This window comes from Fukomys damarensis, unplaced genomic scaffold (assembly GCF_012274545.1).
Source record: "Fukomys damarensis isolate Sample0158 unplaced genomic scaffold, DMR_v1.0_HiC HiC_scaffold_36, whole genome shotgun sequence".
NCBI lineage: Eukaryota > Metazoa > Chordata > Mammalia > Rodentia > Bathyergidae > Fukomys > Fukomys damarensis.
In genome coordinates, this window is record NW_022900948.1 from 18,368,148 (window position 1) to 18,394,652 (window position 26,505).

The 26,505-nt window shown below is 35.0% G+C and overlaps 1 protein-coding gene across 7 annotated transcripts in view; it reads left to right on the top strand.

The window, feature by feature from the left end:
* The window catches only part of Invs (inversin), a 137,021-nt gene that overhangs the window by 15,294 nt on the left and 95,222 nt on the right, over positions 1-26,505 (top strand). For 3 of the 7 annotated variants that reach the window (XM_010614357.3, XM_019206106.2, XM_010614363.3), the window contains exons 2-3: positions 1,667-1,727; positions 4,811-4,977. In XM_010614357.3, the coding sequence (XP_010612659.1) occupies positions 1,667-1,727; positions 4,811-4,977 (228 nt within the window). Of the gene's footprint in view, positions 1-1,666; positions 1,728-3,106; positions 3,239-4,810; positions 4,978-26,505 lie in introns of those variants that run through there. The other 4 variants (XM_010614358.3, XM_010614364.2, XM_033759099.1 and 1 more) reach the window with 3 other exon arrangements.

Genomic DNA, 26,505 nt, shown 5'->3' on the forward strand with positions numbered 1-26,505 from the left:
AGTACATATGTAGTTACTATCAGCTAATATGTAAGCACCTGACCATTAGCTATGACAAAAGTAACAAAACTCTTTTCACTTAAAGTACCCAGCTGAAGATAAAGCATCTTTGTTGTTGTCTTTGTTTTATTTTGTTTTGGATTTTGAGACATTTGTCTCGCCATGTACTCCAGGCTGGCCTAGAACTCACTGTGTAGCCCAGGCTGGCCTTGAACTCACAGCGATCTTCCTATCTCCTCTGCCAAATGCTGGGATTACAGGCATGCACCACCACATCCTGCTGTTGTTGTTTTTAAGTAAAGTTTATATGTGGTGTAATCCAGTAAGTCTCCTCTTCATATTCAGTTATTTAATTTTGACAAATATGTGATCTTATAATCACTATCACAATCAAGATATAGTTCTATCATACCTTCCAAAACTCCCCTGTGTTTCTTACTAATGAATTCCTCTCCACATTCCAGCCCCTACTGGCCTCTGGTATATTTTCTCCCCCTATAATTTTACCTTTCCAAGAAAGCTGTATAAATGTATCATGCAGTATGTACTCTTGGAGACTGATTTTTTTTCACTTGGCAGATGGTACGTGGAGATTTTTCCATGTTGTCTGGTGAATTGGGAGTTTATTCCTTTTTATTGCTGAGCAATATTCCATTGTATTGGATGTACTACCGTTGTTTCCTAATTTTTCAGTTGAAGAGCAATTGGGATGCTTCCAATTCTTAATTATAAATAAAATGACCATGAACAGCCAAATATAGTTTTCTGTATGAATAAAAATTTTCATGCATTTATTTCTCCTGAGTAAATGCATAGGAGAGAGATTTTCAGCCATGTGGTTAAGTGTATATTTGAGTTAATAGGAAACTGACAAGCAGTTTTGCATAGTGGCTATAGTGTTTTTAATTACTACCATCAATCTTTTGAGAGTTGTAATAGTTCTGTATTCTTATCAGCATTTGATATTGTCAAGTTTGCTTTGGGTTTTGTTTTTGTTGTTTTTTTTCATTCTAGCCATCCTAATAGATGGTTAATGGTATCACATTGTGGATTGAAATTGCATTTCTCTGTGTATTAATGATTTTGAGTGTCCTTTCATATGCTTATTTGGTGAAATGTCTATTCGGACCTTTTGCCCATTTTAAAATTTCATTATCTGTCTTTTTATTATTCAACTGTAGGATTTCTTTACTCTGGAAAGAAGGCATTATCAGATATGTGTCTTGCAAATATTTTCTCCCCGTTTGTGGCTTGTCTTTTTATTTTCTAACACAAAGGTTTTATTCTAAATAGAATAAAATCCAGTTAATTAATTTATGTATTTTTCTTTATTATCAGTCCAAGAAATCTTTACCTAACCCAAGATCACAAAGATTTTCACCTTTGTTTGATTCTGTCTTATATAGTTAAAGATTTTACATTTAAATTTTTTATTCATTTGAAATAAATTTTTATATAGCACTAATATGTACTGAATGTTTGTTTCCCAAGAATTCGTGTTGAAGTCCTACCTTCCCCCCTCTTGTGTGATGATATTGGGAGATGAGGGCTTTAGCAGTTAATTTAGGTCATAAGAATGGATTAATGCCCACTGTCACAAGTAGGATTAGTGTCCTTAAAAGAGAACCCAGAAAGCTCTATAACCCTCTTTTTCTTCTGTATAAAGATGAAAGAAGTCAGCAGTCTGCAACCCAGAAGAAAACCCTCACTAAAATCCAACAATACAGGTACCCTAGTCTCAGACATTCAGCCTCCAAAACTATGTAACAAATTTCTGTGTTTTATCAACTACCCAGTTTCTGGTACTTTGTTATAGCAGTCCAAACTGATTAAGACAAGTGCAAGTATAAATTGAGATGTTTGAGGTTTTTGTTTTGTTTTGCTTTGCTTTGATTTTTGGTTTTGTGTATGAATGTCAAATTTTTCCAGCTCCTTTTATTTAAAAAAATTGTCTATTGGTTTGTTTTTATAGCTTTGTCATAAGGAACTGGTTATAGGCTGGACACAATGATGTGTGTCTATATACCAGCACAGAGGGTGGCTGAAGCAGGAGGATCACAAGTTCAAGTCCTGCTTGAGAAACTTAGCAAGACACTGTATAAAAAAAAAAAGGCTGGGGATGTAGCTCAGTGGTGGAGCATCCCTTGGTTCTATCTTCATTAGTACAAATAGACACACACACACACACACACACACACACACACACATCAATTGATGATATATATGTAAGTCTGTTTCTGTACTCTCACATCTGTTACAGTGATCTATGTGTTTATTTTTGCCATTGCCACACTGACTTCATTTCCATAGCTGTACAATATATACTATTACACCGTGTGTCCTCCAATTTTACTCTTTTCCAAAAGCTTTTTAATGCTACTTCTTTTGCCTTTCTATAACAATTTTTAAACCACATGTCTATTTCTACAAAAATTGCTTCTGGGAAGTTTTCAACACATTGTTCTTAGTACTTTTAGACAGGATTAACTATGAATCTGCTTTTTCTAATAGATATCATACTATATTAGTTTTATATTGCTGTATAACCGATTAGCAAAGACTTAAAACAAAAATAATTTATTACCTCACAGTTTCTATGGGTCAGGAATCTAGACAAGGCTTAGCTGAGTCTTTTGCACAAGGTTTCACAAGGCTTCAAAGCATCAGCGAGGATGAGGTCTCATCTGAGATTCAGTATTCTCTTCCAAGTACAAGTTGGCTGAATTTGTCTTCTTGAAGCTTTAAATTTTATGGCAGCTTGCTTCTCCAAAGCCAACAGTAAAGTGTATCTGCTCCTTCACAACTGCAGCTTCTATTTCTGACCTCTACATCTTCTTTTAAAAAGCAATCCAAGAGTTTGGGAGTAGAGCTCAGTTATAGTGCTTGCCTAACGTACACGAGTCCCTAGGTTCCATCTCTATTTCAGTGAAGAAGGAAGGAAGACAGAGAGGTAGGGGAGGGGAGGGAAGGGGAGAAGGGGGGCCTGACAGAGAGAGAACAATGAAAGAGAAAGAAAGGGAGAGAGAGGAGGAAGGGAGCCCAAGCCAGTCTCTCTTCTGATTAAATTGAAGTTATGTGACTAATCACCTTAATTACATCTGCAAAATCTCTTCCCACTTGACACATAACAGAACCCAATCAAGGAGAGGATATATTCGTAGACTTTGCCTACCCTCAAGATGGAGATTACATAGATCAAGAACTGTATATCTGGGGTACCATCTTAGAATTTTTTACTGTAAGTACTACTGAGGGCATTTACATCTTCAGTGGACCTTGATAGATTATGTTGTCCATGGAATTTATCCATTTAAGTTAAATTATAAATTTTGTTTATATATATTTTTTGAGACAGGATCTCACTATGCAGTTCAGGCTGGCCTTGAACTCACTATGTAGCCCAAGCTGGACTCAAATTCCCTGAGATCCTTCTGCTTCACCTTCTCATGCTGGGATTATAGGCATGCACCACCACACTTGTCCTTATATTTATGGGCATAAATTATGATTTTTCCCTTATTTTCCTTCTAATATCTGCAGGCCTATAGTGACAACTCCTCATTCCTGATATTGGAAATTTGTGAATACCCTTTTTTTTGGTATCAGGAATCCAACTCCGGACCTTGCACTCACAAGACAGGCAGTGGCACCACTGAGCTCAATCTTTTTTTTTTCACTTATCTCTAATACTCTACTTATCAATCCAATTAAAAATTTTTCAGTTTTATTTTCTAAGAATTTTAACTTCATTGATTTATTTCTCTTATATTTTGTGATTTTTCACTTCAATCATCTCTGTTCTCATTTTTGTAACTTTTTTCCTTCTGATCCTTTTAGGATAAATTAACTCTTTTTTTCTTAAAATAGTCAGTGAAATGTATATCATCCATTCAAAACTATTTTTTATTCTACTACAAGTATTAAGTCCTATATATTTTCTTCGAAGCCTCCCTTGTGTATGAGACCTTCCAACAATATTGTTATTTTCATTCATATGATTAAGTTCTTAAATTTCTCTTGAGATTTTTGTCTTAATCTATGGATTATCTAGAAGTATGTTGTTATCGTTTCTCAGCCTTTTGGCTAAGATCAACTGTAGAAGTATGTTGTTTAATTCCCAAGTATTTGGTGATTTCCTGTTATCATTCTGTCATTGACTTTTAATTCAGTTATATTATTATCGGAGAGCATACTGCACGTGACTTCAGTTCTTTAAATCTTTTAATGTTAGTTTTATGAACCAGTATTCTGTTGTTTCTTTTGTTCCATGGGTGGTTTAAAAGATTATATTTGGACATTATTAGACAAAGTATTCAGTTAATATCAACTAGATCCTACTGCTCTATACTGGTATTCATTTTTTTTGTACCCGTTCCAATTTTGTATCACTATGTAGTTGAGACTGACCTGGAATTCACTATGTAGCCCAGGCTGGTCTTGAACTCACAGCAATCCTCCTGCCTCAGCTTTCCAAGTGCTAGGATTACAGGTGTGTGCCACCACACCCAGCTGATTTTTTATCACTTGTAAGGATCTATATAATTGGCATTAAGTGTTTTTTGACAAAAGAAAAAAAGTGTGAGAACAGGAAGATCTTCAAATCTCAACATTTTTGCAGACTATAATAATAATACGATCTTTTGAGTCATCAATCAACTTGAATTCTAGTTTCACTAACTACTTTTAGTGAGAATATATATGTGTTTGTTAACTTCCCTTCAATTTCCTATAATACAAGAATGTTAATATCTACTTTGTAAATATATGTTAGTAATAACAACTATCAAATATCACTATCTGTGTCATGCAGGAAACTCTGCTCTTAAAGACAAAGAAGACCAATTTGGGAGGACACCACTTATGTATTGTGTGTTGGCTGACAGACTGGACTGTGCAGATGCTCTCCTGAAGGCAGGAGCAGATGTCAATAAAACTGACCATAGCCAGAGAACGGCCCTCCATCTTGCAGCTCAAAAGGTGAGAAGTGAAAGTGCCTTGAAGAGTAACCCTATTGTGTGGTATTTTTTAGTTGATTAGTGGAACTATGTAATGGACAGGTAATAAACAAATCACAAATGCATGACTCTAAGTCTTCATGTTTTCTTTAAAAGCAGTTTTTAAAGTACACAGTAAAGCACAAATAACTGTCAGTGGTTATATTTATTTATCCAGGTTCCTTGAAAAATGGAATTTATTCCATGATCTAAGTTTAGTAGGGGAAAAAGGAAGAACATTATATGTACAATGTGACTAAAGTGAATTAACAATCTCTGTAAGGACAAAAAAATAAAGACTAAAAAATACACAAAAATGTTGATAGTGGTTGTGTTTGAGTATTGAAAATATATGTGGGAGGATGAAGGGAGGGCAGGAGTATGGGGAAAAAATGAGAACCAAGACCTGTCATGTAAAGGTACAAGATCCAAATGATGAATGTAACTGTACTGTATACCTGAAAAGTACCAATAAACTCAATGAGAAAAAAAAATTTAAAAAAAAGAAAGAAAGAAAATAATATATTTAGCTTAGTGTTACTGTGCCTGCCTGGCAAGTACAAGGTCCTGAGATCGGACCCTAGTTCCGGAAAAAAAATGTGAATTGTAATTTTCACTATTTAAATTTTTCTTCCTTAATTATGTTATTACTTTTATAAGCAAAATTACACTCTCTTTTGAAATATATGCCTGGAGGCATAAAGAAACTTATTTTATGAGTATGTTTTAAGGTCTTTAAAGTCTATAATTATATTGCCAGTATTGAGGATTATGAGTTTTTTAAGATAATGTCAGAACCCTTAGATCCTTAAGATTAAACATATCGAAAGGTATGGGAAATAGAAAGCCTCTAGGTTAAATACTTGCCTAAAAATGATTTTCCCATCATTAAAATGTTGGTCTATAAGATACATTTCCAGTGCATGGTGGGGTTTTTGTTGTTATTTTAGACTTCTCAGGTTTTGGAATAAAAGGCAATGAAAATGAGTTAGATCAACCAGAAACTATTAGAGTTATTTGCCACTAAAAAAAAAAAATGTGGCTAGATAAAGATGATTAATTGAGGGGTTAGAAAAATACCTTTTCATTCATTGAATACATGAAAAGAGGCTGACATTAAGATATGCAACTGAATGTGCCAGTTACAAGCTGTCATCAGCTAGGTCTGTCAGGTTATTTCCAAAGTTACTTCTCCTGAATTTGTTTTTTATTATAGTAATTTTTAAAAAATCTTCCCATTTTCAATCTCAGTTTTAACTTTTGCCCAACTATTTATAACCTCTCACCTAGGCTTGTCAGTTGATAAAATTATTCACTCAAGAGAAGTACCTTCATTTAGCTTATCATTAAAAAACAGTTTAGATTGAGAATGGCTCCAATATTAAGAATTTGATACCCTTTAGATTTTTTTTACTGTGCTTCATTTAGATATAAAACTCAACTTTAAAAATGTAAGCTGTCATTTATAGAAAAATGGGTGCACCTTGAGACCATAATGTCAAGTGAAATAAATTAGACACAGAACGTGAAATATCTCATGGTTTCTTTTATATGAAAAATCCAAAATATAAATAGTCTAAAGAGCAAAATAAAAGAAAGAAGATAGGAAACAGGGAGGTAGACTTTGTGGGGATGGGAAGGGCTTTGGAGATGTAATGGGGGAGATGGGAATGAGAGTCAGCACAAGGGAAAGGGGAAGTAAAAATTGTTAAGATGCAATATGTGTATGTGCCAGTTCCCCAAGATGAACGTAATTATTATGTATCACAAATATATTTGAATTAAAAAACTAAAATTAAAAAAATATAATGTATGTTGGAGGGACACAACAGCAAACAGATTATGTATGCGGGGGATGAGAATTTAAGTTGGTGATCCAACAGTCTTTGGGGAGAAAATGGGATCAAAATTGTTTCCAATTTTGGCTGGGGATTTAGCTTGGTGGTGCTGTGCCTGCCTGGCAAATGCAAGGTCCTGCGTTCAATTCTTGGTATCCGCCAAAAAAATTGTTGACAGAAGGGGTATGTACAACCAGACATGTGGCTGTAAATCTCTTTATAAGGTGCAGTGTATTATTTCTTTTTGATTCCATTTTGAATTTTTAATTACGTTTTTATCATATCAAAGAAGAAACAGAATTGTAAATTAGAACTTACAGGGCAGTACTCATTCTTTAGTACTTGACTCTGCCCAGTCTGGTTGTTGTGTTTGTTCTTGTACTTCATAGAAAGAACCATTATTAAGAAATCAGAAAAAATACAGACTAGGCAGGAAAAAGATGTTGAGTGATCTACAAATAATTTGCAAAAAATAGCAGGAGATATGTCCCAGGTCTGCTTCTGAGCAGACACCAACACAGCTGCTTAGAAAAAACATCTTCACCTTAAATTTCTAGAATCCCCTTACATTAAAAATATAAACAGGGTCAGGGATTTAGCTCAGTTGTTCTGCCACCCCACCTTTCAAGCACAAGGTCCCAAGTTATATACACAGTACCAAAAAACAAAAAAAAACCCAAAACTCTGTCTTAGTTACTTTCACATTGTTGGGACTAAGTACCTGACACCCAAAGTTAAAGGGGGAACGAAACAGTTTATTTAGCTCACAGTTTATGGAGGGCTCAGTCCATAATCAGCTGGCTCCAAGGCAGAGTAGCACAAGGCAGAGGAGCGTCACAGAGGAGAAACAGTTCATGGCACCCACAAGGTAGCAAAAGCAACAAGAGGTCTTCACAGTGTCTTTCTGGCCCTTTTATTCAGACTACTGGCATTAGGGTGGTGCCAAATCAGTCACTCCTGTAGTTTAGTAACCACATGCCTTTATTCCTACCATCATACACTATAGATTCACCCACCTCCGAAAAAGACTGCATGAGGCTTTGGGGGAATATCTAGACACAAGCCACAATACACGGTTTGTAGAAGGTTCAGTCTAATTAGCTGGCTCCGAGACAGGGCAGCATGGCAGAGGGGCATTACAGAGGAGAAAGAACTTATGGTATGGCCAGCAAAGCAGAGAGGGATCAAGGGAGGAGGAGAGCCATAGACCCTGCCAGGCCATGCCCACAGTGATCCACCTATTCCTACCAGGCTTCACACCCAGCTATAAAACCATCAGCAAACTAATCCAGTGATCCAGTTGCCTCCCCAAAGCCCACCTATGAGTGTATGAGGCTTTTTGGGGACATCTAGATGTAAGCAGTAATAATCTCCAAACACGTACAATTCCTCCATATTAAATCTAACACAATCTTCAAACACATTAAGGAAAGATTACCCACACATAGGAGGCAAACTTCCATGAAGAGTTAGCAGAAACAGATTAAGTATATGAAAAACATCAGATATTGGTATCATAAATATACAATATAAATTAACCACTGATTGAATGTCATCCGTCAGATACACAATAAGATAACCATTGATAGAACGTTAAAGATAAAAGGAAGGAATCAAAAAATGAGAAACGAAGAGATTTTCATAATAAGCTTCAATTCTGGCCCTGACTGCTTATTTTGGATTAGGCTGCCTTCCAGAAACATCTTTAAAATCTGAGCAAAATACAAAGTTTAAAAGGAGATGGGAACAGTCAGCATGGGCAGGATCTAAGACTACAACCCTTCAGATAGGTGAAGCAGTTAAAATGAGCAACACATTCATTCTGGCTTTTTCTGAGGCATTTTCCAAATTAGAATGACAAAGAATCCAACCATAAGAGTCTTACTAGACTCTTATGGAAAAAGAAACCAACGCAGAATTTGAAAACACTAGCAGTGGCTGTAAGTGGAAGGGCAAAGTCATTGAATGGCAGGAATTGCAGAAAAGGAACCAAAAGCCTGAATATACATTTTTCACAAGTCATTATCAAATTGCTAAAGCTTTCTTGTATATGGTAGTCCTCTAACAAACCCAGCAGTAAACAACAGCTGGGAGACTAAGGAGCTGGGCAGTGATTGTTTAAAAATTCTCCTACATTTTCTTTCACATATGTCTTTTAATGTGTAACAAATTGATTATGTGTAGGGATCCATTCTCATTTTAAAACATATGGATAATTGACTTTGCTAGCGCAAATTCATAAAGTTCCAACCATGTAGTATATTCTGTATACTAGTGCTAGAATTTTTTTAATGGAAGGTCCCAAATACTGGGGATCCACTTAGTAAAATAAATTGAAAATAAAATTTATGTGATCAAAATATCTTAGGGCAATTAATATGGCAACCAAAGTTGCTTTGAAATGAAAAGAAAATGGAAGTAGATAGAAAGCTGTTATAGTTTAGGCCAATAGAGAAGGGGAGTGTGATTTAGGAGCTATATTGTAGAGGCGTAAGTATTGTTTCAACAAGTATTTGTCAAATGTCTTCTATGGAGTCATTTATTAAATACTTGGAAAGAATATGAAAGATGAATCTCATTATGTCTGCTATGGATAGGTGTTTTGAGTACCAATTCCTATTACTCTTCATTTCCCTTTGTTTAGTGAACCTTTCTAATATATTGGATATTAAGTATTCTTTTCAAATGTTGTGTACCCCACATAATTCTAGTATCTGTGAACTCATAAGTGGACTATTTGTGTAATCATCAACATTCGTGTATATGTGTATGTATTCATTTATTCAACATAGGTTAAAACTACTGTATAACAGGTACTATGTTGGAATACAAAGGTGAAAGACATGATTCTTAAAGTTAGCCCATCTACCTTACAATGTATGTTTTCTAAAACATCAGCCATCATAATACGTGGATAGTCAATTTTATTCTTGTCCTGTGAAGATCAACCATTTTCATATGTTACTTGTTATGATTTTAATTTTTGTGATAGTATACTACATTGTTATCCTTTGTTGGGTTCATTAGTAGGAAAAACTCATGTTCCCATAGCATTTTGTTCATATCTGTGTTATAGCCCCATTATTATGTGTTGCGATTATTATTTACTTGTCTCTCTTCTAGACAGGTTTTTCCAGGCAAAAACCTTGTTTTATTTCTTTTTGGATCCTCTAAATCTAGTACATTGTCTAGCACGTCTTAGTTGAATGAATTTTATGTTACTTACATAGAAAGTCATTATTAATGCAAATGGTATAGATTTTATTTATTAGAAACTTTTTAATTTTTTGGCACCAGGGATCAAACTTGGGTCCTTGTGCTTATGAGTGGCAGAACCACTGTGCTAAATCCCTGGCCCCTATTAGAAACCTTCATCCAGTTTCAAAATACATATATGTGGAAAAACTTCTGAACTTTGCTGCTTGGCTCTGACACATATTTCCCTGGAGGCAAGGTGACATTAGTCCAAGAAGCTAAGGAAATGGTAGCCCTGGGAATAAAATTAATCTCAATATACTGAACATCTGTACCTAATTTGTTTTTCATTTGGTACCCTCAGTTTAACCCAAGAAAGCAATTGGTCATACCTTTTCTGAACTTCTCACAAAAGATATCCAATTGTTAGGGTGTTTTGATATGTATTTCCATGTATTTCCAAATGTGAAGAATCTAGAAGAAGGAAAAATAATATGAAAATAGAAGGCAGACTATTCAACAAGAAAAACAGGATGAGCAAGGAACAGTAATGAGAGTGTGGTTATGATCAAAGTTTGTTGGATGCGTACATGCAAATACCACATTAAAACACAATGAAAAGAAGTTTTGTTTCAGAGAACCTACTATTTCTCTGACTTTCACATATACAATTATCTGTTAATAAGGGTATAAAAGGCCCTTAAATATTAATAGTTGTACATTTTAATCTTCCAGAAGGTTTTTAGTTGGGCTCCAAGAAGATTAAGATTGTCCACTTTGAAAACTGAGACATCAGCTTAAGTCTTTGTTGTGCTTTGTGTTTTTTTCACAAAAAATTCAGTTCATATATGAAAACTGTATCTTAAATGTTAGTTTTCAGTTTCTAAAAGATGCTATTTAATAATTTACAAAATATACAGGAGGGTAGGATATCTCAAACTTTTCAGAAAAATCTATACTAGATGACACTGTTAGGGTTCCTTATTTTATGCATACATATGCACCAAACATCCCGAATAATCCACTTCACAGTCCCCTACAATTTAATATTCCTATCTTCTCCCTCATTATATACCTCTGCCGTAACTCATTATCACAGTTCATCAGAGGTTTGTCTAGATCTTACCCCTGATAAAGCTGTTTGATTTTATAGTTACATTCCTATTACAGCTCCTGCCACTGAATAAGGATGGTATTAGTTTAGTGAGTACATGAATGAATCAATGAATCAGTTAATAAATGTGGATTAATGAGTTAATAAGTATATTATTAAAGATATGACCTTCAAGACTGTTGCTATAACAGTTATATTTATTCCTTTTCATTTCTGTCACCCCCTCGCACTTTTATAAGAAAGATCTTATGAGACTTTCAGTGAGCTTAATTTCTTGATAAGTCAGATTTATATGCCTTAATTTCTTTATCTATAAGATAGAATAATACTTCTCCCTATCTTCATAGTGATGAATTCTTAAATGTAAAGCATTTTGTTTGTTGAAGAAATACTCTCTCTAGGATTTTGCTATCAGCTTCATTGGCATTAGTCATACTACAATATAGTTGCAAACATCAAGTTATTCTTTAGGGATCAGTAGATGTCTAAGATAAGAAGCTTTTCCAGATGGTGTCTTAACTCTTCATTGGATAAGAAAACTGAGTCCTACTTCTTTCTGTCTCTTCTCTTAATAAATTAGTTGAATAGTCTCTTTGCCTTTTCATATGGCCAGGATATTCCTTGTCTTATTTTTTAAGTTTGTTATACGAATAGAGCTGGAGTAGAAAATAATATAGAAATATTCAGGTACCTAACACTTAGGAGAGATAAAATTGAATATTTCTTAGTTTTGCTTCAGATATATTAAAGGACACAGAATAGAGGCACTTTTGAAGACTCTTGTTTATCTTCCAAAATCCCATTCATCTCTTTCTCTGACTTCTTAGTCTGTCTTGATTTTGGTAGTTTCAATTCCTGTGCATATTTTCCTACCATACATATACATATCTTTAAGTAATATTATTTTGCATACTTAAAATCTTTAAGTAAATAGTACTGTATTGTGTGTGTCATTCCACAACTTTTTTAACTTACTGTAATGGTTTATAAAATTAATTCATCTTGAAACAGGTAGCTCTAGTTCACTGAAGATTATATCCAAATGCCCAAAAGACACACAGAAAGGTATGCAATATCATTACATTAATTAGGAGCATATAAATTGAAGCCACAATAAGATACCTACCACTTGAATGTCTACAATAAAAAAGTCTGACATTCAGTGCCAACTGATTGTAGAAATATGGCGCAACTGGAATTCATGAGTACACCTGTTATCCCAGTACTCTGGGAGGCTGAGACAGGAGGATAACAAATTCAAGCCCAGCTTGGGCAATTTAAGGACTTAGTGAGATCCTGTCTGGGGTTGGGTGGGGGGGCTCTGGATATAGCTTAGTGCAAAGGTCTTTGAGTTCAACCCTGAAGACTTGTCACCATATTTCTCTTGAGATCTGAGCAACCCAAAGAAGAGCCTTGAACTATCTGCATGTTTTTACTCTCAGCTGTTTAGCTTAGCTAACCTTATCTGCCCAACCACCCAGCCCTTAGCTGCAGTCCATCTGTCCAGTTTGTGGCCTTTATCCTCTGTACACTCGTGGCAATTCTCAGTGCCCTAGCCAGCTGTCGGCCCTCATAGCAGTCCAGATTTAGATGGGTGTACACATTAGTGACCATTTTCCAGTAAGAACTTTGAATATGCAAGTTATTTTTACAGAGATCATGATGTGCACCACTTCTGGCATTCTTCTCACATACAACTTACAACTGTGTTCCAAAAATACACACACACACAACCTGAACTATAGCATTGCCATCTTGGGCTTTATTTTTCCCTATACACTGAAGAAAAGGGGAGTGAGTGGATATGAGAATAATGGTAACTTTCAATCAGTAATTCTTGGAGGTTTTATGTGTTTGTTTTTTCAGTGCTGGGGATAAAACCCAGTGCCTTGAATATGCTAGGCCAGTGCTCTACCACTGAGCTATACTCCCAGCCCCATATTTTAATCTATAGCTCAGACAACCCAAATACCTATCAGCAGGTAAATGGGTAAGTAAATTGTGGTGTGTTCCTACTACACAATGACAAAGAACAACCTACTGATACATTCAATCCCCTGAGTGAATTTCATAAACATTGTATTAACTGAAAGAAATCAGGCACTTTTTAAAAATTTATATGCTACTTATATGAATTTAAAGAACAGGTAAAAATAATCTATGGCAATTCAAATCCAATTTTTGGTTACTTAAGTGACAGTTAACAAGTGAGAAAGGACATGAGGATTTCAGGGGTGCTGGAAATGTTATATACATTATTGATTTGTGTAGCAAGTACATAAAAATTTATCACTCTGTTTTCCTAAGATTTGTGTACTTTATTGTATATATGTTTTACCATATAAATTATTTAAAATAGTAAAATGTCCAGAATCTGGTAAATCTTATTTATAGGGAAGGAATGGGATGTTAGAAATAAGAATTGTGCCTGGCCTAGGCTCATAAGCAGTCAGGTCACATTTCCCCAACCTTCCCTGAGGAGCTACATAAAAGCCCTGTATCCATGCAGTAATCCAGAGGTTCTCAAACTTGGGCAAGTATCAGGATCACCTGGAAGCCTTGTTAGAAAATGGGTTTCTAGGCTTACCTTCAGTTTTTTTATTCTGTATAGTTGGCCTGGGCCAGAGAATTTCCTTAGCTAACAGGTTCCCAGATGAAAATGATGATACAATCGCCATCCTTTGGAACTCACTGCTCTACTGTAGTTTGTGTTCACCATTTGACGTTCTATGTTTTCTTCATTTTTAATGTCTTTGGCTTCTTAGCATGTAGGTACCTAACCTCATATTAAAGACTCTTCTGACTGGTAATCCTAGTGTTTTTTAAATGACATTATCCACAGAGATAAGATATATTAATCAAGGACATTTTTTGAAAGGAATTTATTGAGTTCAGTGAACAAATTGAATTTTAGGGCCCCATGGGACATCTAGATAGTAATGACTAGCAGAGTGAGATGCAGGCTGAAGTTACCAGTACACGTATTTCTAGGATTTGAAGAATTCATCAGTAAATACTAAATTAATGAATGGACATAGATATGGTAAGGCCTAACAAGTTACCGCTGGATTTTTCAGTTAGAAAGTGACCTTACTGGTCATATCTACGTGGGTTTGATTACAGAAACTAATAAAGTATTCTCTAAATAATGAAAAAAGAATAAGATAAGACTATAAGAGCGAGAAGCAATTTAAATATGTTCAGGGACCATTTTCATCTCCAGAATTAAGGATTATTTTGATGTTACATCATTGCCTTTTCTCTTTTACTTTCCTTTTTAGTTTTATTTTAGGATTCCCTATTTTTAATGTTCATACAGAGATTTCTTTAACTGAAATGTGGAATAGTTTCTTTGGTGTGAAAAACTATAATAGTACACAGGATCCTAATGAGACAATTAATAATGTGAAATAGAAAGTAAAGGGTTAAAGGTGTAAGGAAAGTGGGAAGGGTGGAGGAAAGGTAATAAGGGAGAGGAAAAAAATATGAGAAACTGAAATAAATAAAGTGTTTGTAAATGGGGAAGGGAGGAGGGGGTGAAGGGAGGGCAGGGACAAGGGGAAAAATGAGAATCAAGACCTATTATGTAAAGGTACAGAATCCCAGTGATGAATGTAACTGTATTTGTATAACTAGATTATGCCAATAACCTCAATAAAAAAGAAAAAAAAAGTGACCTTACTAAGAGCAATGGTGTTAGCAGACCCACATGCTATATATCACTGTTAAAAACCCAGAAGTGAGGATATGGAGACAGTTAATATATTTTCAAAATGAAAGTAAATGATAGATTAAAGGGGTTATTGATCAGGAAAAGCTTTAAGATGAGGTATTGTGGAAAATTTTTATAAATAATAATATCATGAACCTCAACCAGTATAATCATCACCCAGTTTTACAATTATTCTTTTTTGGGGGCGGTACTGGGGATCAAACTCAGAACCTTGCACTTGCGAGGCAGGCGGCAGAACCACTGAGCTACATCCCCAGCCCTCATAATCTTGCTTCATCTATATACTCTGAACTATTTTAAAGCATATCAAAGACACCTATACATATTTCAGTGTGTATCTAAAAAGAGAACATATCTTATGTATTCTTATAATTCTAACAAAAAAGAAATTAACAATAATTTCTTAATATCATTTAATATCCATCAATGCTCTCATTTTCCTGATTGTCTTAAGCCTTTTTCATATATATGCTACCGAAGCGAGCACATGTCTTACAGTTTTAAAAAATTGATTTATCCAAATCAGGACCTACATATTGCATTTGTCTGGTAAATCTTTTGTCTTTGGCTGTCCTACAGTTAAATGAGAGATATTTGAACATGTCTAAAGGTTGATGGAAAGGAGACACTAGAGTTTAAAAGGAATAGTGAATGACTGATGAAATCAAAGTCCCTAGGGAAGCAGGAACAAAAGAAACCCAAAGTACAGTGGGTATCTTAGACAGTGGAATGTTTGTTCAGTGAATGAGTATGACATGAATTTAGAATGTATCTAAATTTAGAATATTGTTGACAGTTATAAAATATGAAAACCAGAAAGATTCTTGGAAATTATTCTCATTTTGCAAATGGGAAAGCAAGAAGCTCTAGATTTTATTTTTTGAAAACCTGTAGAGAGTGTTTTGACTCAAAAGCAGGGGAGACTAGATAGGAAAGTTTATCATCTGTTAAAATCAGTCTCTTATCAAAGATGACAGAAACCTTAGGGATATTAGGGGACCATAGCTGCCCTTCTCACATGCCTTGGACCAAACACTCCTGGCTGCATTAAACCCTAAATTTAAAGAAACAGAAAAAGTGAGAAAGCTGGTGCTTAATAACCTGACTTTCCACTGGAAAACAAAGATTTATTAATTTCTGGATTTTGACAGAGTTGAATAGCATAGTGAAGTAGAAATTGGAAATGAAATTTTAAGACTGATAACTCTATTCATAATTCAGTGACATCTAGTACCAATAGATTCGCTCACTTGCTTTTGACCTTATGCAGATAGTTTAACTCTCTAGGCCTCTACAAAACCTGCCTATAAAATTGTGAATATTTTCAAAATCAAACACAGGTAGGCCGGGGATTTAGCTCAGCGGTTCGGTGGCCTGCCTTGCAAGCGCAAGGACCTGAGTTGAATCCCCGGTACCAAAAAAAAAAAAAAAATCAAACACAGGGTTAATATGTGTGCCAAAGATATAGGAAGGCAGATACATCATGCATAGTGCCTACAAATGCATAGGAGTATGAAACAGTATTTGAAGACCATATAAGTAATCTCTTTTGTAAATGTCAGTATTTTTTCTAATTGTATTTATAAGTTGATATGATTAGCAAAATATATTTAACTTAGAATTATCATTGAATTCTTACATATTTTCAGTCAACCAACAAATACTAAAAATAAGCAGTAATATTTATTAAGGCTTTGGGAGTTTTATGTGTGTTACTTGTTTTCTTTTTCTATCTGTTTAAACTTTAAAAATAATTTAAAAGACTGGGAGCTACCCTACTGTACATTTACATCGTGTGTGGTGGCACATGCCTTCAGTCCCAGCACTCAGAAGTCTGAGACCAGCCTGGGCTACATAGCAAGACCCTGTCTCAAAAAAAACAAAATTAGAAAAAAAAAATATACATGAGGAGTACTTTATTTACAAGTTGGAATAAAAACTGTTCTACTCATCTAGTGAATTTAACCTTCTTTACTAGCAAAGTATTTTTTAAATATATATAACTCCTTGTCTTAGTTACTTTTCTCATTGCTTAGATAAATACCTGACACACAAAGTTAAAGGAGGAAAGATTTATTGTAGATCAGAGATTCTGGAGGTTTTAGCTTGTACTTGTAGCTCGTAGTTGGCTGGCTCCAATGAAGGGTGGCATGGCAGGAAACAGCAAGCAGTGAAGTAGCGAAGCAGCAAGTGACAAACAGCGACAACAGCGGCCCTCTTTCTGTCTCTGTGTTCTATCCAGGTTACCTGATCTTAAGGCAGGTAGCACTCACACCCAGGGTGAGGCACCCTTAATCCTAACATTGCACCTGAGTCAGTCACATCCTTAATCCCAGAGTCACACACTGTAGATCCAGCCACTTCTAAAAAGCCCCAGCTATGACCTCATGAGGCTTTGGGGGGAAACCTAGATACAAGCCATAACACTCCTTAGACATTTAACCTTTGGAACAATTTCTTAATTTTTTTTTTTTTTCTGGCATCAGGGATCAAACTCAGGACCTTGCACTTGTGAGGCAGGCATGGCACCACTGAGCTAAATCCCCAGCCCAATTTCTTAATTTTTTTTCTTTGACTTAAAATACTAGATTTTAGTTGAAAAAATTATTAGGCGCTTTAATCATTAATGTTTGTGTAAACGACTTTTATCCTTTCTGGAGCTGTCATTTGCCTAAACAAATCTTTTTAAAATCAAAATAGACACATGTAGTATCTCAGCCTAGTTAGATACTTTAGATACAGAGTCTCTAATCCTGAAATTTTACGGACTTCCAGTTTTTTTTTCAAATTCTTTTTTATTGATTTTTTTTCTTTATCTGCACCTTATGCAAATCAACATGACCCACTTATTTAGAGCTTTCATTTTGATGAAGCACAGTCTGACTTAACTTACCTGGGCTTGCACTTTTCTCAATTTTTATATGTACTTCTTTATTTTTCTTATCATTCATATGTTGACTACTTAATACTTTAAGAATTTTCTCTTGGTTTCAATAATACTTCAGTAACGTATTTTTCTCCTGTTTCTCTGAGAGCCCATTTGTTTCCCTTATTGGCTCCTCTTCTTAAACTCAGAAATTCTGGCCCAAGATAAAAATCTCTCTACATATTTCACACTCCTAGAGTCTTTTCTGCATCTACAACTTTCATCTATTTTCTGTCGTATTTTTGTTTCAAGCCCTAATCTTTCTCTCTAATTCCAGACTTGAATTTTCAGCTATCTTCTACAAATCTCTAACTGGATATCTTCTCAAATATCTTAATTTCAGCATATCTAAAGAGACATTTTCTTTTTTTGTTTGTGACCAGCCCCTACATCTGATTTTTAAAATAATTTATTGAGGTGAAATTTACATAACATAGAATTAGCCATTTGAAAGTGAACGTTCATGTTGTGTTACTACCACCTCTATCTAGTTCCAAAGCATTTCCATCACTCTGAAGTAAAATCTCTTACCCATTAAGCAGTTTTCCGCAACCTTTGGCAACCACCAATATGCATTCTGTCTCTATGAATTTGTCTATTATAAATTTTTTTATAAGTGGAATCATATAATACATGACCTTTTATGTCTGTTATCTTTCACTTAGCATAATGATCATCTAGGTTGTCACATGTGTCAATACACCATTCCTTTTTATAGATGAATAGTATTTTCCATTGTATGTGTACATCATCATTTGTTTATCCATTTATCCATAGACATTTGAGCTCTTTTCACCTTTAGGCTGTTGTAAATAGTGCTATATGAATATCCATGTGCATATTCAATTTCCCCATCAGATTGTCCCATATCCATTTATGGTATTATATTCTCTTAGTTCCCTAGATGTAGAGCCTGCAAGGCATATGGCTGGTACTAAAATACATATTGACTTAGTAGATTTGTTAAATAATGTATTAAATGAGTTATCCTTCACTTTTTTCTCTTCTTTCTAATCATTTGTTATCTCTGATTATATTCTCTGCCACAAGTTGCACAACTTTTAAGCAAAACACAATCTGTGTTCTTAGCTTTTCCCCCATAAAATCAATTTCTTGAACCACAAACACAAAGTCAAAAGACAACCTGTGAACTGATAGTGTAGGTCAGTGGTAAAGCAGGTGCTTGGTTATCTTTCACTCTACCCTCAATTCAGTACACACACACACACACACACACACACACACACACACACACACACACATTAAAACAAACCTTGAAGAGATACTTTAACTTACAGAAATAATAAATGTAAATTGCATCTTGGAACTGATAAGAAAGATAAGAATTCTGAGAAAAAAAACAACAGAGTTTACACTAGAAGAAATTCAACTGCAGGCATATAAAAATATGCTCAAACTACTTATTAAAGAAATACAGATTAAATCTATGTTAGACACTTTTTCCTACCTGTCATTTCACTGTGTGTGTGACTGTGATTAAATAAATAAGTATTTTCATATATTGCTTTTGGGATAGCTGTCTAAATTGTAAATGCATATACCTTTTATCCTAGCAATCCCATTTCTGATTATTTATCCTAATGATAAAACTGCACAAATAAGAAATGATATATGTAAAGCCAGGCATGGTGGTACACACCTGTAATCCCAGGACTTGGGAGGCTGAGGCAGGAGGATCACTGTGAATTCAAGGCCAGCCAAGGCTACATAGCAAGTTCAAGGGTAGTCTGAGTGGGATAGTGAGGTGAAAGAAGAAGAAGAGAAGGAGAGGGAGGGGAGGAGAAGAAATGATATATGTAGGTTGCATATGACAACAATATTTACAAAAACAAGGTTGGAAACCACCTAAATGCCCATCAATGGGAATTTAGTTTTTAAAAGGTGGTCCATTTATACAAAGGAATACTGTGGAACTGGAAAAAGAATGATAATGTTGTCTAGCTATTAAAATGAAAATGTCTCCAAGATGCTTTGTTAAGTAAATAGGAGATGACTTTAAAATAATTTATACAGGGGCTGAGTATATATCTTAGCAGCAGAGCATTTCCTAGCATGCATGAAGGTTTGAGTTCTATCCCCAGCTCTAAACACACACACAAATGTATATAAATTACAAAGAAAAAGCATACTTTAAAAAAAAAGATCAAGGCCAGGTGTGGTGCCTGCCTGTAATCCTAGCACTCAGAAGGCTGAGATGGAAGGATTGCCACAAATTCGAGATTAGCCTGAACTACATAGCAAGAACCTGCCTCAAAAACCCAAAGATAGATAGATAGATAGATAGAAAGAACATCAAAAGTTAAAAGTACAAAAGTTTTAAAGACACTTAAGCAACTAATAAAAATTTACCTACGATGAATAGAAAGAGGATTGAGGCAGGAACAGAAATAGCAGAAAATATTTACTATGTACTCTTTTGTTTTCATTTTTAAATGATGTGCTTATGTTTTATACAAAAATTTTAAAATACAAAGGAATTATTTTCAGTTTGGGCAGGAAGAATGTTTAAAAATAAGTATGTTTGAGCCGAGGATTTAGCTCAGTAGTTCTGCTGCCTGCCTCGCAAGCACAAGGTCCCAAGTTCAATCCCCGGTAGCAAACAAAAAAGCAAAACAAAATAAAAATAAGTATGTTTGAGCAAGATTAGAAAATGGCAAAAATAAAAAATCCAAGAGAAAAATATACTGTAAGTGTAAGATATACTGTAAATTTACAAGGGATATAATGCCATAGGGGCAATTAGCAAACACATTACTCCAGTGTTTAAAAAAGTAATTAAACTGTGCAGTAACATTTAAAAGCTGAAGCAGAAGTAAAATATTAACACAAGACAAAAGATGATAGAAGAATAAGATTTTCTGTTTAGCATGTAAAAATGGAAAGATAAACTGCAAAATTATTTTAAATACAAAATAGATATAATAAATACCTTCTTTGGTTGGTTTTTTTATGGTACTGGGTATTGAACCCTGGTCCTTTGCACTGAGCTTATTATTATTATTATTATTATCATCATTAATATTATTGAGACAGACTCTTGCTAAGCCACTAAGTTGCCCAGGCTGGGCTGAAATCTGAGATTTTCTTGCTTCAACCTCCCAGAATGCTGAGAACTGGCCTCCATTTTTACTTTCCACTCAGCATTTCTATATCAACAACATATATCCATCCTACCCATATGAAGAAAAGTCATTTAGTTGATGACTTATATGGAATAATATATACCTGAAAACATGTATATGTTAGATCTGAGATAAGACTCTGTTATTTAGTTGAGGTGGAGTTATTAATGTGACAGTTTTGTCCAAGGGTAATGACTGTTATCTATTAAGTTTTTTTAAACCTTCCTGTTACATAGGTAAGACATGTCTGTTATAGCAAAAAACAAAATCTTTTAGTTTTTTTAGTGCCAATACTCATAGCTGGCTGTTTACCCTATTTGATCTCCACCCTAGCTTTTTCTAGGTAGAAATTCCTGAAGAGTCAGTTTCAGGCATTCCCCACCTAGCATCATTTGTCCTCTTCACATACTTAGAAATTATCTCTTAACTTGTCCTCTCTTCTTCCAATATAGAAATCGTTTTCAGATATTTAGAATCTTATATTCAAATTAGTATTCCAATCCAAACCAGAGTTCTTTTATTAAACAAATTAAGAATTTAAATTTAAACCTATCCTTTACACTTTTATTATAGTATATGTGGTACATGCGTAGATAAAATTTAGAGTCACAGAAACATGTCAGCATATCTTTTTTGGGGGCGGGGGGAGGTACCGGGGATCAAATTCACATCCTTGAGCTTGCGAAGCAGGCAGTGGAACCACTGAGCTAAATCCCCAGCCCATGTCAGCATATCTTGATTGAAATCATAGTTTGCATTTTTCTATAGTCCTAATATTTTTTAAAAAAGCTTTGTCTAACTTCATTGTAGCTTTACAGTAGTTAGAATACTTGTATGTTATCTATTTTCTATATAAGCTGAAGTTCAATTTGGTCAAGTTCTCTGAGGCTTGTCATTTGTAGAGTCATGAATTATCTTGTTTTTCTAATTCACTACTCAGTGCTCCTGATGCTGCTGTACTGAAAGAAAACTTCATGTTGCCCTGAAACTTACTTTCTCAGAATTCTGATCCTCTGATCAACAGTAACTCCTGTCCAGTTTTCCCATTAAATCTTTAAAGAAATACCTAAGGATTGCTTTATGAGAAATCAGTTTCAGGATTTGAATTCAAAGCTTCTCCCTTTCCTTTCAGTATTTGTTTTCTTTATGTTATTGTACTTCTCAAACACTATACAGCAGACCGAAATTGTATTTATTTATTTATTTATTACTTAATTTTTAAATCTTTTTGGTACTAGGGATCAAATACGCTGGCAAAGCAGGTAGTGGAATCACTGAGCTAAATCCCCGGCCCTGGAAATTATATTTTAAAGTCTACATTGCTTATAGAATTTTGTTTTAAACATAATCATGTTTCCTACAACCAGATTCATTTTCTAATCATCTTTATCTCCTCACTAACCCCACTTTTACCAAGTCATGAAAATACAAGTATCTGCTTTCCATGAATAAATTCAGAGATCCCCACAGGCCTAGATTCCCATGGAAACCAATCAAAAAACTAAAAGGAAAAGAAAGAGTATATATTGAATTTCTCTGAGACCTACGGCTTGTTTTTCATTAGACTCATGCTGATTTCTTTTAAACTCTGGGCACAGAGCCAGCGAATATGTTTATGGCTGATAAAAAGGAACTTCAGATCCATTTACTTTCATTTAACCTTTTAAAAATTAATTTTGTATGTAACTTCAATTCCAAAGAAAATATGAACATTGATTTTCTAATTATCTTCTTATGTCATAGGACCATAATTGTTCATGTAATTTTCTTGTTTTTCTGCTATGTGTGTTTTACTGTTTAAAAAAAAAGATACAAAAGAATTAGGGTGGCTTATTATTTGTAGAGTATGAATATTGGCCACTCCTGGGTGCAGCATTTTCCCTATGACCAATCATAGGAGTCTTTGTACCTCTCTTGGCTGTTGAGCTTTTACAAGGCTCAAATGATCATTTACAGATGTGTTAACAGATAACCACAATGCCAAAGTAAGGGGGATAAAGAGCACCATGGAGAGATTGGGTGAGGAGAATAAGTTATAATTTAATTGATTGTGGACTGAAATGGTGGGAATTAAACCCAGAGCCTTGCACACTGAACAAACATACCACTGAGCTACACTTCTAGCCCAGGTTTTAACCTTAAATGAGGCAACCAAAATAGTCTTCACTGATACAATACCTGAAACAAGACCTGAAAGGTGTGGGAAAGTTAGCCATGTGAACATCTGAGGTAAAAGTATTTGTTCCAGGCAAAGGAATTATCAAAGGGAAGCATTCTTAGGATGTTTAAAGACTAAAAAGAGGACTACCATCAATTAGCCATAAAATGAATGAGCATAGAGAGATAGAGAGTAGGAGAGATGGAAAGAGAAAGAAATGGTGACTGGATTCCAAAGGGCCATGTAGGCCATTGTCGAGAATGTTTTCACTCCCAATGAAATGAGGAGTCACTAGTGGATTTTGAGGAAAGGAATGAAATGATTTGTCATATCCCCTCATGAAGAATTTTTTTTCTCCAGCTTCAGTACCATCCCTTCATCCATTCTTCGTATAATATGCTTTCAAGTCTCCTGCCCACCCTGACCCTTGCCATCAGATATGCATGCATTTGTCTAAATCCTCTTGAAAATATGTTACCTACAACAGAATGCAGTGCCAATCGGATGAGCCCAAGACTGTATGACTATGGTCATTGACTTTTTGGCAGCCAAATACATTTGATTCATGTTGAAGGTACTTCAAATAACTCTCTAAATCTGTTTTATCTTACTACTGCTTTTACTACATCATATATCTATGTTATGGGTCCCAAATGCAATATCTTTTTGTATTCATATTTTTCAGTTTCCCAGACTTTGGTGGAGTTGACTGTTCCCTTCCTTGTTCTTCCAGTACTTTGTGTACTCGGTCACTGTTATATCAGTTATCACACAAAGAGTCACTCATTGCTTTACACATTTGCTCTCCCCACAGATGATGAGCATCTTGATATGGAAGTGTCTTAGTCATTTTTATTGTTTCCAATGCTGAGTACTTAATAATCAATGCTTGGCAAATTGAAATGAGTTCATCATGCGACCTCTCAAGGTCCTCTTGGACCTTGAGTCTGCCATTCAGTATTTATCATCTCCCTGGCTGAGTCACCAGAATTCTCATCCTCATCTATGATAACAAAATAGGTCTCGGTTATAGAAAGCTTAGTCACTAATACAAAAATCAACTTCACTAATTCAAAAAAGGTCGTTCTTTTGTTTCACTCTACTTGTCTAAACTGTATCATTGGTGATAATAAAACCTCTGAAAGAGTTTGTGTAACCTCTGAGAATTCACTTGTTTGCCATTCCAGTTCCAATGAATATGTCATCCATTAATTTTTCAGCAAATGTTTTTAGTATTAAATATAATATCCATTGGCAGTTCTTACCACAAAAAAGCAAAGAGACTAGACATTATATGGCTCCTGACACAGTCAATAAGAAATAAGCAGCACTACCTGTGACATATTCTTCTTTTGTACAAGGGATCAGACTCGGGTCCTTGTGCTTGCAAGGCAGGTGCCGGAACGACTGAGCTAAATCCCTGGCCCGATATGACATTCTTGTCAGAAAATAAAACTTTAATCTGATTAAGCCTCTAGTTGTGCTTTCCAGTTTACAGGAAACACACAGAACATTGCAACATGTTACATGATGCCACAAGTGTTCACTTTGCTTTTCTCTTGCTTTTATGTGTAACTACGTTATACAGGCACAGACATGTTTTAGAAACCATGAATTCACATCAGTTTCCTTATTTTTAGTTCATTCTCCATGGTTTCTTTTTCTTTCATTTCTCCTCTCCATATTTATATATCTTTTATTCCACAGTGAAAATTCTGTCTCCCAACATCATCAGCATATTTATTCATTTATTCAGTACTGTGATATATCTGAAATGCTTTCAGAATTGCTTCATTCTTCCTATCACAGTAATGCCAACTTAATAAAAATAGTACTGAATTATTTTATAGCTCTTCCCCTACCACCCTGGCTTAAAACTGAAGGCATATAGTCAAATTATGTATTTATGTTACTTAAAATTATTTTTCCCCATCAGTGGTCATGGTGTTAATTTTAAACACACTTGTGTTCATTTGTTTCAGTTTTGCTTCTGTTTTTTAATTTCCCTCCTTCCTCATCCTCACTGACCTTATTTTTAGAAGTAGACATTTTATTAAAAGATAACTTCAGACAAGGCCCTCACTCCAATAAACCTTATATCCTATTTTCCCCACGACTTGTACACAAACAGTTTTACTGTTTTCTGGTGTGTATTTTCTGTATCTCATTTGTGTGTTTTATTATTTCCTCTTCCCCTTTCTGATTTTTTTTCCAGAAATATTTTTGTTTGCTTATGTGGTTTTGTAGGCATTAGGGTCCATTGTGGGTATCTACGTTATTAGGATTCTTTTTTTAACAAGTAACAGAAGTGGTTTAGATGGTATCTACTTTTTTTGCACATCAAGCAGTCTTGTATAACAAGAGGTACTATCCAGAGTTGGTTAGCTCAGTGATTCAGTGACATCAACAAGAATCTGGGGGTTTTCATCTTTCTTCTGTACTCTCCTCAGTGTGTTGGCATGTGCTTTTAGGCTGGTTTCCCATAGAGTTCATTTCAAAATGAGTGCCTTAATTTTAGAATATAAACCACAATATCTAGAAGCAAGAAAATTGATGTTGTTATCCTATTCACCTTTTGAATAGCAAGGAAAGCCTTCTCAGAAGCCCTGTGGCAGATTCTGCTTCTATCCCATTGATTTTCAGACCTAATACAATCTCTTGGAAAGGAAAGTGGAATGACCATAATTGCTTATATCAGAGTCACTGCCTGGGTTTGGAAGAATACAGCCTCTTCTGAAAGGGATACTACTTAAAAAACCAAGGCCCTAGTAGCCCATACATAATGTTAGACAGGTACTCCGCACTGTCAGCTGATGCCTTTTGGACACTTATTAGTTTTGTAAACCTTAGAACTTTAGAAAGGAATGGCCACAAGCTACTGTATGTCACTTTGGGAGTTTCCTCCTGTTGCCCTTCAGCTCTAGGACAGAAGATGACAGAAGAACACTCTGTTTGCAGCTCAGTTGACTTAATCTTTAGCCTTCCTTCATGTCCTTCCTAGTTTGTAGCAAAAGTGGGTATTTCCTCCCAAATACTCCCAAATAAGAGAATAGTCAAATCACTTAGCTTTTCCAATAACAAAAATGAGCATCAGCTTGTGTGTTATCTCACTTTTTTCTTTTTTTTTTTTTTGAGACGGGATCTCCCTGTGTAGTTTAGAGTAATCTTAAACTCACTATGTAGCCCCATCTGGCCTTGAACTCACAGCAATCCTGCCTCAGCCTCCCAAGTTCTCTACCTCATTCTTTATAAGCTTCATTGAGAAGTACAGTGGCTAAAAGCAGGGCCTGAAAATCAAGATTTGTTAATCCATTAGCTTCTGGATTCTTGTCTTGAATGTGTGCTAATGGAAACTCCAATCATACAAATTTCAATCAAACAGAAAGGAACTTTACTGAATTTTA